General features: G+C 33.1%; 1 protein-coding gene across 3 annotated transcripts; it reads right to left on the bottom strand.

The window, feature by feature from the left end:
* Positions 1-3,799: 3,799 nt before the first annotated feature.
* LOC102592172 (protein TIME FOR COFFEE) lies at positions 3,800-11,043 on the bottom strand. 3 transcript variants are annotated; one of them, XM_006359849.2, is made up of 13 exons: positions 10,657-11,043; positions 10,031-10,570; positions 9,728-9,927; positions 9,411-9,645; positions 8,910-9,303; positions 8,752-8,812; positions 8,563-8,667; positions 8,158-8,476; positions 8,016-8,082; positions 7,826-7,895; positions 7,381-7,737; positions 4,631-7,247; positions 3,800-4,489 (listed from the first exon to the last, which is right to left on the bottom strand). In XM_006359849.2, the coding sequence occupies exons 1-13, from the start codon at positions 10,757-10,759 to the stop codon at positions 4,446-4,448; spliced, it is 5,112 nt and encodes a 1,703-aa protein (XP_006359911.1). In that variant the 5' UTR covers positions 10,760-11,043; the 3' UTR covers positions 3,800-4,445. The 3 variants fall into 3 exon arrangements, with proteins under 3 accessions (XP_006359911.1, XP_006359914.1, XP_006359912.1); XM_006359852.2 differs by having other exon boundaries at positions 3,800-4,460; XM_006359850.2 differs by having other exon boundaries at positions 8,752-8,809.
* Between the last annotated feature and the right edge of the window lie 6,242 nt (positions 11,044-17,285).

The raw sequence follows: 17,285 nt of genomic DNA, 5'->3' as shown, positions 1-17,285 counted from the left end.
ACAATTCACAAGATAAGATTTATTAGTTTTTTTTCTTTCTTATCCAATTATAAGTCATTTTATTAATTCAACTAGTTTGATTCCTATTTTAGTTGGACCACAATTACAAATATTATGAATCTTAGCCGTTGAAAATATAAGTATTTAGGGACCTACCATTATGTCTTTTTCTCTCTTTTCTTTAATTATAATTTTCAACTAATCTTTTCTCAATCAAGCAAAATCTTTTTCTAATTCCTTTGTCTTTCAAACAAAAGCAAATTTAAAGCATGTTTTATTCTTTTGTCAAACGAAGATTGAACTTTGAATTTCCCTTTCAACCTCTTAATAATTTGACATAAAATCATTAGCCACCCATTATTTTTTTCAATATAATATTAATGGGGTCCATACAAATTTGTTACTTAACTTTTAAGTTATAACTCGTAGCTTATTTAGTCAAGCTTCTAAAATCAGTATATTTTTACAAAGTATTTTTCATATAAGCACTACTGACGAGAAGCAATTTATTTTTGATCAATCAATTTAAAATATTTCTGAATAACAAATAGTATTTAATCAAACTATTAAAAAGTCATTTTTCAAATTTATTTTTTGAAAGAAAAATAACTTTTATTATTTTGCAGAATCATTTGTTTTCTCCCAATAGTTTAGCCAAATTCCACACTATTTAAAATAAAAACTTTCTTTTAAAAAATAATGTAGTAATAAATATTTTTAACCTTCCAAAAACTTGATCTGACTATTAGTTTTTGAAAAGTTTAATAATTACTACTTATTATGTTATTCTTTGAAAAATAAAGGGATGGAATTCAGAATAATTGGCTGGTTACTTTTTTGCACAAAATGTAAAAGAGAAAGCAAAAAAAGAAATGAGGAAAAAAAGGTAAAGCACTTTCTATTTTTACTCTCATTCTTTTCTACTAGAAAAAAAAATCTCTTTTCCAATTCTTAAATACAATATATTGTATAGGTTTTTTTAAAAAAAATTCTTTCTACTTATTGGAATATTTAGAAGTGCTTATTTTTTTCACTAGCTTATTAACAATGATCTTTCAAGGTGCAAACTCTCAAATATTCTCTTATCAACAACTTGTTTTCATGTTGATGAGATGTTCACTTGACCTACTTTGGAATGCTTATTATAATGTTCATATTTAGATAACGTAAGAATCGCTCGCTTTTATTTGTTCGTTATATTAAAAATATAGATATTTATTTTTACTTGATAAATTTAAAAAAAATCAAGATATTTACTACTTTACACTATTTTACACTTATTATTAAATACTATTCATTTATTAATATATTTTTAAATATCTAATTAGAATTATTATTTTCTATGGATTGTATTCAGTCAAATATAGACAAGTAACATTTGGCTTATATCAAGTGAATTGTTTGGACGTTTTATATAATTCAAAATTCAAGAAAACTATTGAATTTTCTTCTATTTTTTAACTACTTTATAATTTTTTAATGAAATAATTTGAAAAAATAATTTAAAAAATTATAGTGAGACGTAACTTTAATTTTATGTCATAAAATACTTTTCTTAAAACGTGTGAGTATACAACAAGAGCAAACTACCTAATCCCATGGTTAAAATAGTGATAGATTTCCATAAATATTTTTAAATACTTTTTAAGTTTTGGGAAGGTGTGAGCAAATTAAGAAAAATAAAATGGTAGGTCCCACAGTGGAATTTTTTAAAGTTTTGTGGGCAAATTATTTTTTTTAATAGGTCCCACAAAAGGACACCCAAAAAAGTGTCCAAGCCTACAAGGCAAAAAGATATCTGGACACAAGTGACCTTCTGGAAGCCAAAAAAAAAAAACCATTAAACATATGCTGATCTTTCAAGGGCCCTATGCTGTTCAATTTGGAAAAATGGGACCATAATACAAGGTCAAAATTATACATATCTATCAAAATCCATATTGTAATCCAACTATCTAACATTGAGATATTATCAAAATATCCACCATCTAATGATATTATATAGTAAAACAACATTATAAAAACCTTCTTTTTTTCAAAACCAAAATATAGATTCTTTGGCCACATCATGTTTATGGAGGTAATAATTCGCAAAGAATAAGTTCATATATGTATAGGGGTGTGTATTTGGTTTTTTAGTTTGGTTTTACTTTATTCGGTTTAGATTTTCGGTTTTTGGTTTTGTAAAAGTGTAATTCAATTCGATTCAAAATAAATTTGGTTTGGTTTGGTTTTCCTTTATTCGATTCGGCTTTTTTCGATTTGGTTATTCGGTTAGGTCAATAATTAATAACATATATAACCAAAGTAATAATATTTAATCCATTAAATATACTTTCTAATAAAAATCATACGTAAAACTTAAAACACAATACTTATAAGTATACCTATTATAGATGTAATTCAAACATAAAATATAAACGTAATCATCATGAAAGGCAATAACCAAAAAGGGACAAAAGTAGTTAACTCCAACTTAATTCTAAGCCTATATATATATAAAATTCGTTTTTTTTTTCGGTTTTTATTTTTAAAATCCGAAACCAAACCAAAAAATCAAACAAAGTAATTTATTAATCCAAATAAAAATTCGGTTTGATTTGGTTTGGTTATTCGGTTTAATTTGAATAGTGCACACCCCTATATATGTATAATGATATTTTATGAATTTTCTCTACTTTTTATCACACTCAATATTTTACGATATCGGTGTACATAAACTATTACTTATCTCTTGTTCAGTATTGATGATAAAATAGAATTTGAATTCGTGATTTGATTGAGGATAAAGAAAGAGAACTCATGGTTCAACGTATTTAGTAAAATATTTGAGAAAAAGATAAAGAAAGCCAAGTTGTGGAATCCAAAAGAGAAGTGACCTTTTCAACAAACTTAACTTTTCTTCTTTCTTGAGGTAAAGTATGTATAGTGAAAGTGATTACAAGGACTATTCAAAGCAAACAAAAGCAAGAAAGAAATAATTGGAGTATAGTAAATGCAAGAAAATGGGGACCTCAATTGAAAATGAAATGTTATATAGATTAGGTCCTACATTTTACTATATAGTTCACACACATGTAATGAAACAAAATCAACTCTTGTTTAAAGCCACCCATCCCAATCTAAAATCTATCTAGGTGTGTGCATGTGTGTTCAAAGATAGCCCACCTTTGTCCTTTTTACACTATTTTTAATTATAAATCACACCAACCAATGATAAAAGCAACTTGCCCCCCTTATTTAGAAGTTGCTAAGATGCTTCATTTCTTCACTAGTCTATTACACTAAGCTTCAACTCTAGATGGAGAAATAGGCATGTACATAGCATTAATGAATCTTGGAGCCGACTCCAACTAATTTTACATCATTAATATTACCCCATGTAACCCAATATATAAGTACAACACTATACATATCAACCCTATATAAAGTGTATAATAATGAGTTGGAAAGATGTTTATACACAAATATGAATTAAACCAAGTAAAAAAACTCCAAATATAAGCTACATGCCAGAAGACGGAGAGCGTAATTTTCCCTAATGGTAACCAAAACTCTTAAATTATGTCGCAAGGAGAGATTGAAAAGGATACTCTAAAAAGGAAATAAAACAGTAGCTAAGTCTTTCATAAGAGTGTATCTTTGCTAAAAGAGATAGCCAACAGAGAAGCAATGACATAATGCCCTTTTCCCAAAACAACAAAAAACTGATAACATCATTCATGGACTACTGTCATTCTGTCATGACAGAGACTATTTTCAGCCATAAAGTAAAGAATGCAAAGGTAAAAGAATGATGTAAAACTTTGAAAGAAAATCTTGAGGGCTATTCCATTTATATATGTGCCAAGACACACACATATACACCTTGCATATACTTATAATATGTCCAAAAAAGATACTACTGTCCAGAAACTGCTATAATTCAAGCCAGTAGAAACACCTTTTAAGAGAAGGAAAAGAATAATGAATTACTGAAGCATCAGAGTTCCTACTGAAAAACTTGAAGGCAATACAACCTTCACTATTTTCTTAGTTTTTATCACTGACCTGCTTGCTTTCCCCCCCTACCCCCCAAAAAAGGGGGGGAAAAGGAACCAAAAACCTTTTTCTTTCCTGGACCTAACCACCACCATCAAAATGCAGGAAAGAGCTGGCAGATCAATTTTCCAGCAAACCATCCTGTGATCATCAAAACCCCAACCGGTCGAGCAGCAGTGCTTTCATTTGTGATATCCCTATAAGCAGTCAGATTATACACCACGGGAATGCGTTATACAACATCAATCCACATGTTGATTGACTTGCATTCCGTGCAAAATCCTTCGAGGATCAGTCGTCAAAAACCAACATGGTGCCTCCTTCAAAATTGCGAGTTCTTCATTCCAACTTCCGAGTTTCACTGATGTGCCTCCACTTGGCTGCTCCATCAAGTTGTACAGTGTTCATTTCTTCTCAGGCTGCCAGCACGCATGCAAATTGTCATTTCCTGGTCAAGAATTATGTTTCACTTCATGAATTACTTCCCCATTTAATCTAAATTGTTAATTTTTTGCGTCAACTTCTAGACTTGTCTACCTAGAAAAATGGAGCTGAAATGTAGATAAAGGATGATCATGAGACTACTCACCCGCAGGTTGTTTCTGTTCAGCTGGCTTCACTTGAACCGCCGCAGGAACAGGGTGCACATAAGAGAAACCAGCAGGCAAAAGCTGGTGTTGACTTCCTGATGTTTGTGTTGTATATTGGGCAGCATGAAGCATGCCCTGCGAAGGCAACACACCACCTTTCATATTATTAGCAGCCGCAGCAGCAGCAATTGCTTTGGCAGGATCAGAAGTGGTGCCACCACCTAGAGTAACAGGACACAAAGTCAACATCCCACTTGATGATGATGCAGCTGATGAACCAGGCAGTTGTTGGCCAGGCTGGTCAGGACGCCGTCTCTGCTGAAGATAATATCCCCCAGTAGCTTGACCCGTAGAACTTGTACCAGTAGAATGTGGAGGTTGAGCTTGCACATATGGACTTGAGAAGAACAGCTGTGCTTGCTGCATACTCTTATGTAAATGTTGCTGTTGTTGCTGTTGTTGCTGCTGTGACATTTGAGACTTAGTTCCACCACCTGAAGTTGAAGCTATATTATGAGGGTTTCCAAGAATTGATGGCACATTCCTCCCACCAGCTGGAGATGACTTCTGGTTGGGAACTGAAGACGAGGATTTCCCCTGCTGCGTTGACAATGATGAGTTCTGGCCGGTTTTATTACTTGTAGTTGCAGAATTTGTAGGTCTTGGGCTTCCACTGGCACCTTTTGAGATTGAAGAAGTGGTAGGAGAGCCAACCATCATGGGGGAAGAGGGAGACTGATTATTGTTTGGGGGCTGTTGTCCTGGTGGAGGAGGAGTGGATCTCTGATTCGTGCCAAAAGATATCTGTGTGTGACTTTGCTGGGATCTAATGTGCTGCTGCTGCTGCTGAGAAAGGGTTTTCAGAGAAGAAGTCGATGACAAAGATGATGGAGCTTGGGATGTTGATGTTCTGCTAGAGTTCTTCCACTGAGGTGACTGAGCTTGACTGCTGTTGTTACCACTCTGTACAAGATTTTGAGGAAAAGCAGACATTGCATTTGGAAATTTTGAAGCAGCAGAAGCAGATGAAGTCAAGTGTTCCGAATAAACATTCCCATTACTAGAGGCTGATGTCTTACTCCGAGCAGCACCAGCCGCTGCAAACTGATGTTGTTGTTGCTGTTGCTGCTGCTTATGAAGCTGAAGCATTTGTTGCTGCTGTTGCTGAATTTGAGCTTGCAACTGTGCATTAGGAACATTTACAGCTCCCATAGCATTTGGCATTGCAGCTCGAGCAGTCCATGAAGCACCAGATGGAAGATTTAAGGACCTAGATGAGCTATCAATGACACTGTTGGCTGCAACAGTAGACCCAGAGGCATCAGATGTATCGGACCTTGAAAATGCAATAGACTGACCAGCATTTCCTGAAGGCTTCATTGCTAAACCTTTTCTTTCAGCATCAGCCCCAGACTGGTCACCAGATCCAGATTTACCATCCTCCGATACTCTGAAATTCTTCTGCTGCTGCACAGCCTGAGCAGCAGCTGCAGCGGCCATCTGTAAATTTTGCCTTGTAGCTTCAGGGAGACTCTGGAAAATAGCATGATTATGTGCCATGGACATGTCAATGCCAGGTCCAGCAGTGGCTCCATTAAATGAAGCAAACGACATGGCAAAAGGTTGAGTCGGCACCGACTCTAGACTCGTTTTTAGACCTGGCTGCTGCTGCTGTGGCTTCTTCTCAGTTTGATGATTACTGCCGCTACCAGCAGAAGAGGCAACACCAAAGTTAGCTGGAGGAGTCATCATACCAAAGTTTGAGGGATGCATGGGCATAGCAAAATTCTGATTGTACACATTAATTGGTCCATGCGACCTTTTCCTCTCTGCAGTTGGGCTATCTTCACTACCCACCTCATTTTCGATATGGCGCGTCTGTGGAGGCATATGCTGATTCTGTGACGACTGTGCTGGGGACTGAGATGGATGATTTTTTGTCCCAGGAAAATTATGCAAATTACCACCACCGTTCCCACCATTAACAGCATTGCCTTGGGACCTCTGTTGCTGGTTCTGCAAATGCTTATGGGACGAAGAGGATCCACTTGACATGCTTGTGTTTTGTTGACCTTGTTGCATTTGTTGGGACTGCGATGTTGCTGGCTGCTGCTGTTGCTGATGCTGCTGCTGTTGATGTTGCTGATGTTGCTGTTGTTGTTGTTGATGCTGCTGCTGTTGATGTTGCTGATGCTGATGCTGATGCTGATGATGTTGCTGATGCTGTTGTTGTTGATGCTGCTGTTGATGTTGCTGAACCTGGGAAGGATGAATCATCTGGGAAGAATAGAAAGATCCATTGAACAATGGCATGGGCTGAGGATGAGTTCCTCGATAATTCGGAGGTGGTCCTACAGCTGGTATCGGGAAAGCATACGCGTTATTCTGCAAGATCGCCAAATACTGAGCATCATTAGGAGACATATTTGGATAGTTGAAGCTAATTGCAGTAGCAGCTCCACCAGCTGTAGCTGAAGCAGTTCCAGCAGCAGCATTAGGTGTGTTAGAAGGGACAGAAGGGCCCATTGTGCTAGGTGACTTCACGGGACCTGGTCGAACAGCAGCAGCTGCAGCTGCCTGTTGTTGATTCAAAGGGAAGATGAAAGCAGGCCCATGCTGTAAATTCATGGGGGGGAAGAATCAGCAAAAAGGCGTAGTCTTGGGATCTTTTCATTCTCATTAAGAAGTTGAAAAATAGAGGAAAATCAAGAAATCAAGTTGTTAAATAAACTGTAAGAAGATGATGTACCAGTAGATTATTAGGCGCAACAGGCGGCAAAGCTTGTTGGAGTAACATTTGCTGCTTTCTCTGAGCAGCATCTGCAATGTTAGCTGGTTGAACTTTGTCTTTTCCGCCATTACTAGGGAAGATAGCAATCCCCTGCCCCTTATCTGGCCCAGCACTTGCTCCCCTACCAGCTAAGTTTCCATGGAGATCAGCCGATGGCATAACATTAAGATTGGTCTTGGCTCCAAAGAAGGGTGCAGCGCCAGCAGCAGGGGGCCAGAAAGGATGCATCTTCATGAATTGCTGAAGACAATGTATGTTCCTAGCAATGTAACAATGTGTTGCACATCTTTTTGGCCTTGGTTGAGAGAATAGAGGCTGCATAAAATTTCAGAGTTTAAAAGGGGTAGAAGCATGAATGTAAAAACTTCAACCATTGAAGTGAAAGAAATACAAAGAAAAATACCTGCATTGGAGCAGCAGAAGAAACTGTGCTTCCATCCATAGCTACAACTCCTTGTAAAGGCGCCATGTATCTGCTGACAGGAATTGTGAGTTATTTCGCCAGAGAAACACAGCATTTACACCATGGATCTAATACTTGTAATATCAATTAAATGAGAGCACTGAAACACAATAAGTCAAGCCGACCGTACCCCATGGGAGGAAGCCCACCAGGCCAACTAGTCATAGACATTGGCATAGGCAAAGAGCTGGATTGACCTGAACAAAGAAAGATCACCCCATCAGTAAAATCCAGGGGAAGAACTCATTACAGATTCAAGAAAATCAACTTACCAGTTTTTTCAAGAACTGATTCTTCTTTAGTAGCTTTTTGTGAAGGAGGAGGTGGTTGGTGGTGCTGCTGTTGCTGCTGCAACTTTTGACCGTGCTGTTGAAATCTGCCACTTACACCACTATCCTTTTCTGGCTTTTCCAAATCAAGATCAAGATTAATATTCCTACCCCTACTACTCTCACTTATCTTATGAGCATTAATTTCTTCTACAGCTGCTTTTGTCTTCTTTTCCTCAGCTTCTACACTCACCACCCCTTCATCTTTCTCAGCTTTGCCAATTCTTTCATCATCCTTTTCTTTCACAGCAGGCTTCATTTCCTGAACAGAACAATATTTGCCAATTCAATAATCAGATCATCCTCAATATCCTCAGAAAAGGGGGGGAAAAGAAAGTGACTACTCACAACTATATTTTCTGATATAATATGCTTATTATTATCCACAGCTGCTGAGCCAAAATCTATCTCAGCTTCTCTTTCAGGTGATGATCTTAACTGTGGAGGAGGAGCCTAAAATGGGATTGAAAGATCGATTAAAAAAAATTACAAAGAAAAAGATGAAAAAGACTTTGTAGGTATTATCTTCATCCTCACCATAAGATCTATCTGGAACTTCTCCTCTCTCTGGTTTTCCACTTCTGAAACAATTCCACTGCTGAAATTCCAAGAAAGCCAATGAATCATCAGACTCAAGAAGAAGGATTAAAAGTTCCAAAATCAGAAAAAGATCAAAACTTTGAATAGATACTCACACTTGGGTAACTGCAACAGCTGCAACATCCTCACGAATACTATTATCTACTCCCAAAGTAAAAGATTCCCTCTTTGGGGAATTCACTTCCTCCTTACTATCCATAAATTCAGATTCATCAGACCTCCTCTTGAGGTCAGATTCCATCTTCATCGGCTCCGGTACCGGATCTACAACCGCCGGCAAACTTTGTGCAGAACCACTTAAATCATATAAAGAAACACCATTTTCAGCAGCAGATTGTGGGGTCTTCTCCAAATTAGGTGAAAAAACCTCTAGCTTCATTGTTGTCTGATCCATCTCAACTTTAGCTGTAGAAGATGAAATGGGGCTGCTCCTTACACTAAATCCTCCAGGATTTTCCAAGACCTGCCTTGGTCTTTTCCTCTTTGGAGCTACAAAAACAAGAACAATACTCATAAGAACAAAAAACAAGAAATGGGTTTTTTTTTTGGTTTTCCAAATAACAATTGTGCAAAGATTGAAACTTTATTATACTCACCAACAACAGATAAAGGAGTTGCTGATGAGTTTGAATTAGAAGCTGGAGATGAAACTCTGGATCTGTTATTAACTTCTCTTGTATCATTTGGTCCACTTTCTTTTTTTGAAGGTCCTTGTGACTGAGTCATCAATCCATACAAAACTTCAGCAATCTCAATCTCAAGCTCTTCAGGGTTAGATGAAGAAGCTTTAGGAGGTGACTTTGCCGGCGGCCGCTTTTGTCCATTAGGCTTCTGCATCAAGAAAAACAAACAATCAGTTCTGATAACATAAAAAAACAAAGAATATGGAAAATCTGATGAAAATGAGACTAACAATTTTTTTTCTGACTGAAATATTAGAAGAAGATGGAGATAAAGGAGCTGCCGGCGATGGTGATGTAGCCGGAATGTTCTGTCCCACCGGCGAAGCTGTTGATACTTGCTGATGAATTTGGTCTCCGGTAACAACACCACTGTTACCGCCGCCACCACCACCAGTCCCAGAAATCCAATCATGAGACCTCTTTGTAGATGCTAAAAACACCAAAAACATCAAAAAAAAGAAAAAGAGGGTCAATCAAAAAATCCCCAAAAAACAACAAAGATGAAAAACAGTACAAGAACAAAAAAACAGTACCAGAACGAGCTTTTCTTGGAACAGAAACACCAATCATTTCATCACCAGTTTTCCACACAGGTGCTGCTCTAAACACCTTTCCACCAACATTTGGTGGAAAAATTTTCCGAGGCGGTATATGATGGTGGTTATGATTATTGTTATGGTGATGATTTGAAATCGCCGACCCTCCCATCGTCGCCGGTGCCGGATTCGGCGGCGGCAACAATCTTGTACTAGCTGAAACAACGTTTGTTGTTGTCGTCGTCGTCGTCTCTTCATCATCTTCATCTTCTTCATCGTTTACACTTTCTTCTGAACTATCATCTCCACCATCTTCTCCACCACCACCTCTGTGCATCATCAATCTATCACCTCTTCTTCTTTTACTCCGACTTGACCTATCTCTATCTCTATCTCTAATATCCCTCTCTCTAATATCCCTTTCTCTATCTCTTTCTCTTTCTCTATCACGTTCTCTGTCTCTCTCCCGATCTCGATCTTTCTTCACTCTCTCCCTTAACCTGACAGATTCTTGTATCTCTACACCCCCTTCTTCATCTGCATAAACAAAAGAGAGAAAAAATCAAGTTTTCATTAATTTTTTTAAAAGAATCAGAAAAGGATTATAGATCTATGATGTTTACCAGGGGAATCTCTAAGACTGTTACTTCTATGTCTGCGTCTTGATAATCCATTAGATGTGGCGGCTACCATACCAGTTCTTCTTGCTTCTCTATTCCTATCCATTTTTTCTTCTCCGGTGAAATAAATCAACTAACCCCAGATGAGTTCTAGCATAATTCACCGGAATCAATGGCGGGTTTCACCGGAAATGAAGTTTTTTTCTTCACCTACTAACTTTCCGGCCGGCAAACAACAACCCCACAAATCAAATACTTGCAAAGATGTTATCTTTTTACAAATGGGTGTGTTTTTCTTGGATTTTTTGTTTTTGCTTCTCCTCTCCTCTCTTCTCTCTCTCTATCTATCTTTGGTTCTCTCCTTTTTCTGCTCTCTATCTTCATCAGCTTTTGGGCTATATCACACTCTTCAAACCCTCGTGGAAGGTTAAGATCTATCACTTTTGACATTTCCTTTCATCTCCACCGTCCATTCACCATCTCATCTAACGGTTCACATTCACCATTGCCAGCATGGCATGTGGTTCCACTGACTGACACGTGTCGGTCATCGCTTTCCATGCTCCTGATTTAAATAAAGTTGGGTGGGGGTATGACACAATATAAGGAGTTTTATTCTGACAACAAAGTATTTCAAGAGAAAACTAAAAAAAATAATTCTTTCTTTCCCCGTTGTGTAGGCCACTTTTCACGATTGAATTCAACAAAAACAAAATTTACTCCTAAAGTCTTTAAAATTTCTTCATAAATTTATACCGTAAATCAAACACATAGTATAATACACAAATTAATATTTAAATAAAATAGATATATTTGTCTTACGTGATATTCTACGTAGCAATTTATGTTATACATAATGTTTCATTCTTTAGCTTAGTGTTTATCGATAATTATGTCTTTCAACTTTATGTGTGAACAAATAAATATTTAAATTTGAATAAGTAGACACATATATCTTATATATAGTGTTTTATGTCGCAATTTATGTGATACAAAATATTTTACGTCGTACGTTGTATTAGGTCAGGTAGGACGTGTAAAAATTTCGCGTACCAAAGAGGGCTTTGGTGACTGGCTATAGGCGGTAGTAAATGTATGTGATTCTCGGTAAAAGCAAAAAAACATGACGATCACAAGGAATCTAGGTGACTGCAAAAAAATATCATTTCCAGCCGGTCAAATTCATTAGTTTTCGGGTTTTACTTGCAATTTTTTCGCATTTCAGAAATGATAATAACAATAATTATTATGATTTTTTTGCATTTTTTTAATATTAAGTAAAGTGAGTATTTAGTACTGTCCAGTTCCTTTTTTTTCCTAGAAAAAGACAGGTGGGTCCCTCTTAATGAAGATCTAGAACTTAAATCAACGGTGTAGATCATCCTTTTGTCTAGTTGGAAACCACCTGAACCGTTGGATCGTTAACTGACGTGGCCATATGCGGTTGTTTAATTAAATACTTTATTAGATTCCGACAATTAAGGCCCCAGACTACGTGGCAAGTTCGGCAAGATCTGGACTGTTGATATTGAAAGATCGGACGGTGGTAAAAGGACGGGCAGCGGAGGGGAAAAAAAAGGGCAGTCACGGTCACGGAACTTCCCAGAAAATAAGTGGGACCCAGAATTTATTTTAATTTTATTTAATATTTTTAATATTTTTTTAATTTATATTTTGCGTTAGCCATATTGTCACGTTCTGTAGTGCTTTGTAGTTTGTGGTAGCTAAGATGTGGACCCCAAATCCCACAATTCTTTTTTTTTATTTAAAAAGAACTTATTTTTTTATTTATGGTTGAAGTGAAAATAGTAAAGGCAAAAAAAAGAAAAAGAAAAAGTAGGAAAGAGAATTGAATTATTTTTTTTACTTTTTTCTTTTTATGCAATTTTGTGAAGTTTGACTTTTTTATATTTGGGTTTGATTTTTGTATTTACAAATTTTAATGCATTTGGATTCACTAAATATATTATTTAAAAAAAATTACTCTATTATTTATTTATGGTTGGAGTGAAAAATTGTGAAGGCAAAAAAAATAAAAATTAGGAAAGTGAATTGAATTTCTTTTTACCTTTTTTCTTTTTATGCAATTTTGTGAAGTTTGACTTTTCTTATTTGGGTTTAGATTTTGTATTTACGAAAATTAAATACAGTCAAACCAAATAGATTCACTAAATACACTTTTAAAATATAACATTTTTATTTATTTATGGTTGAAGTGAAAATAGTAAAGATAAAAAGGGAAAAAAAGGAAAGTGAATTGAATTTCTTTTACTTTTTTTCTTTTTGTGCAATTTTGTGAAGACCTTTTTTTATTTGCGTTTAAATTTTGTATTTACGAAAATCAAATACAGTCAAACCAAACAGATTAATTAAATATACTTTAAAAATATTACATTTTTTATTTTTATTTATGGTTGAAATAAAAACAGTAAAGGCAATAAAAAAGTAGGAAAGTGAATTGAATTTCTTTTCCTTTTTATTTTTTTGCAATATTTTGGATTTTGACCTTTTTTTTTTAGATGTGATTTTGTATTTACGAAATTCAAATACAGACAAATGAAATCAAATTCACTAAATACACTCTTGAAAACATAACTAAAAAAGTTTAATGCGGATTATTTCATACACCTGTAAATAAGACCATAGTAATGTTGACAAAAATTTGAAAGACCAAACCAAAGAAAACAAATGACATTTTTCTAATTTAGTTTTCTTTGGTTTTAAATCCTTAAAATCAACATAATCGATTGGGTTTTAAGGAATAAAAAAAAATTAAATCAAATTGATTATATATAAATATATATTTGTATTTTGATTACATATATTTATGTATTTGTAATATAAAATTGTAGATGGTACATATTAATTTCTGCACTTGCCATTCATAATTTAGATGTTGTCTTTAGAGTGATTTATAATTTTTTATAATGCCAAGAATCTAGCTTGTATTCAAAATTACTTGTCTTTGAATATTTTATTCAAATATCGTCAAGATATCTTTACATATCACAACTAAGTCATCACTTATTTTTTTTGCAACAAAAATAATATTATAAGAAATTTTATTATATTTCTTATCATGGCTAAATTTGTGGACAATGACTAAATTCTATTTTTAAAGAGTAATTGATAGTAATAAATATTTGATCAACTCAATAACGAGATGTTTTAATATAAAAGGACGGACAATTTTAGATATATAAGGAAAATAATAAATATTTAAGGTATCACAATTTGCAAAAAAAAATTAAAAATAAATAAATATGTTTTTACCATTAAATATATAAATTGATATTCACTCTATTCCATATTAATGGTTCAATTTTTCTTTTATACGCCCCTTAAAAATTCATGAATAAAAAAGAGTAGTTTTATCAGACAATTTGATTCTTACCCCCTTAAGAAAATATTTGAAACTAATAATGATTTACCATTATTTATGTTTACAAATTGAGATAGTGCGAGTAATAAAAAAAAAACATGCACAAAACTAACAACATATATCACAAAAATAGATTTAAGTATTGTCGCATATATTATCAGAAATAACTCAAAGCACAAACCTCCAATTGATCAGTGACGGTGAGACGAATGCAAATCAGAGATATTTATTTTAATGCTAATTTTAATGTTTCAAAATTATGTAGGTCTAAGTTTAAAGTGGTCAAAATCACTAGTAAGCTCAACTGAATTATTGCACAAGTATCATATAGTTTTGTTTAAACTAATAATAGATCGTGTAATTCTTGTATTTTGAATATTGATTTATTAGATTCTTAATGTGTGTTTGTTTGAAGTTTATTTATGGCATCAAAATGAATGATTAGTAGATATATTGTGGTTGTCCCATTAATAAGTCTTTGTCGATGTATTAATTTATTATTGATAGATTAAGTAAGCAGACTTTATTTTTTATTTTTTTTTAAAAAAACATCCTCGTTGGACAGATCAACACTAAAAAATCGATGCATATAAATTAGGTAAATGATTTTTATATGTATTTGTCATGTTGAATGAATGCACCATCACTAATGAACTGAATGAGCTATAGCTAAATATTATTGACGAATGCATCAACATTCTCAGCTTTTAAGTCTATTTAGATTTACTCAATCTAAATTAATTGATGTAGTACATGTTACAATTACAATTAATCGGGGAGTTAGTACGTCCTTTTTCAATAGGACTTTACTAATGCTTTTATTTTTTCATATAAAACTTCATTAATTTTGTTGTTCTTTAGAATCCCATTGTGATATAAATTTGATAATTATGATATTTGTGTTAGTCTTTGTCAAAAATATGCAATTGAATATTCTTATTCTTTATTTATTTTGCAAAAAGAAATAAATGTATGTTTATTAAATCAAGCTTCTTTAATTTACTTTGGAAACCACTCTAATTAAATGATTCTCCTTTCTTTGTTTTAACTTAATAGACACAACACTACTTAAATTTATATATATGTATTCCTCTTATTGTATAAATCTCCAGCTTATTTTAATCAACATTATAATATTATTTTCCATATTAGTTGTAAAATTTCGATAGTTTGTGTCGATTTTTTTCCAATTTGATTGAGTATTGTTACATTAATGTCTTAAAATAATAGTTTATTGTAATCTAATTCTGTAAATCTATTTAGATTACCTCAACCCAAATTACTTGTTGCATTACATGTCACAATTAACTGAGGAGTTAATACTTCATTTTTCAATTTGACTTCATTAATACTTTATTTTTGTCATACATATAACTTTATTAATTTTGTTGTTCTTTAAAATCCTACTGTAATCTAAATCTGAAAATTGATTTTCTTTGTGTTAATTTGTAAAAAAACTGCATTTGGAAAAAAAAATTCCTCATTATTCTTCAAATAGCAAAAACATAAAAAAAATATTTGACTTCATTAATTTACTTTGGATCTTTGGAGGACCACTCTAACTAAATAATTTTCATTTTATTTGTTTAACTTGATACACACAACAACACTACTTAAAACTTTATACTCCGCTTATTCTATAAAAATTTCCTACTCAATTCAATCAACATTACAGTATTATTTTTTATTTAATTATAACATTCGATAGATTGTTTTTAAAAAAAAATTTGATTGAGTATACGACATATTATACGCAACAACGAAATTTCACTAATTAAGGTCGGAAAAGAGTTAAGTGTACATAGAGATCTTACCACTACTTCGTGAAGGTAGAGACTATTTCTATAAAAAAAACGATTCAAGTGCATCAAACCTTAATAAAGGAAGAAGAAAATATCATAGCATTTAATAAGAAAAACAATGTTAAGTTTATAAGAAAGAAATAATAATTATATAAAGCAAGAACTACAATGATACGACTAATACTACGACAAGCATAAAAAAAGCCCAATCTTTCGCAAAGCAAGAATTTTTTTTTAACCCTATTAACTTTCTACTCTAATACTTGTGCAATTTCCACTCGTGTCTATCTAGAATCGTGTTATTGATAATATTAATTTGCATCATGTCATATCTAATCACCTCATATTGAACATATGACAAACACACAATACAATTTTTGTCTTTTTTTTCTTCTTCTTGCATTCCTTAGTCTCTACGTCACTTCATAATTGAAAGTCTTAAAAGTTACCAAAACACACACTACAATTTTAGGATAGGTACTATTTGACTTAGGCATGGAATAAAAATTGAAAAAAATGCATTTTTTTACAACATAAAGTTGACTTGTCTAGGCTAGTTGCATTATATCCGGCGATTAAAATCTTCAACCAAATAATTTACCTTTCGAAAATTGATACGTTAACTTTAATATAATATTAAGTAATCTTGGTCTTATATTTAAAATAATAATTTATGCATATCATGATTAGTTGAAGGATAAAAATAATGATATAATAACTGATTATGACTAATAATAAAAATGCGTTTCATGTTTATGATATGTTGCTTTAGTTTATGGAATGATTAAAAAAGAGATTGTCACTTGGCTAAATTATATTAGGCAAAGATAACCAAAATTAAGTTCTATGCAAATATACTTTTACTCCATAAAACAAGATGTTAATTTTATTTTTTTAAAGTAACTTTGATCTTATAAAACTGATTATATCGTCTAGCATAACCACTTACTAAAATCTCCTGACTAATTATTCTAACAATTAAAAGAAAAAAGTATCCAATGCAACTAACTTGTACAATATTTATTATTGGCACAATCAAATCTAATTTTTACTGGCTCATTATAAAACTTTGCACGTCTTCTACAAAATAATAAATAATATACATATTTTACCATAATGATATGCATATTAAATAGTGCATTGTTTTAATGAATTTGAAATGAGTAATTGATATCAAAAGTAAGAAAAATTTTAAAAAATGTCTTGATATGTTAAAATGTACGTGTAAAAATGTTTTTTTTTTTAACATAAGCTAAATATCCATAAGATAGGAAAGTGATAGGTTGATTCCTATAAGAGCATCTCATTTGAGGACAAAATTAAACTATTAAAGATTAAACAATTTTAAAATTCCTACTATAGATGCATATGAGTAATTATAAATTTTCAACTTTACTTTATATATGGTTTTTATAGTCACATCAAATATTATGGTTAATGACGGAGCC

Source organism: Solanum tuberosum, unplaced genomic scaffold, assembly GCF_000226075.1.
Source record: "Solanum tuberosum cultivar DM 1-3 516 R44 unplaced genomic scaffold, SolTub_3.0 scf00309, whole genome shotgun sequence".
NCBI classification, from domain to species: domain Eukaryota; kingdom Viridiplantae; phylum Streptophyta; class Magnoliopsida; order Solanales; family Solanaceae; genus Solanum; species Solanum tuberosum.
This window is presented reverse-complemented; position numbering and strand designations above follow the sequence as displayed.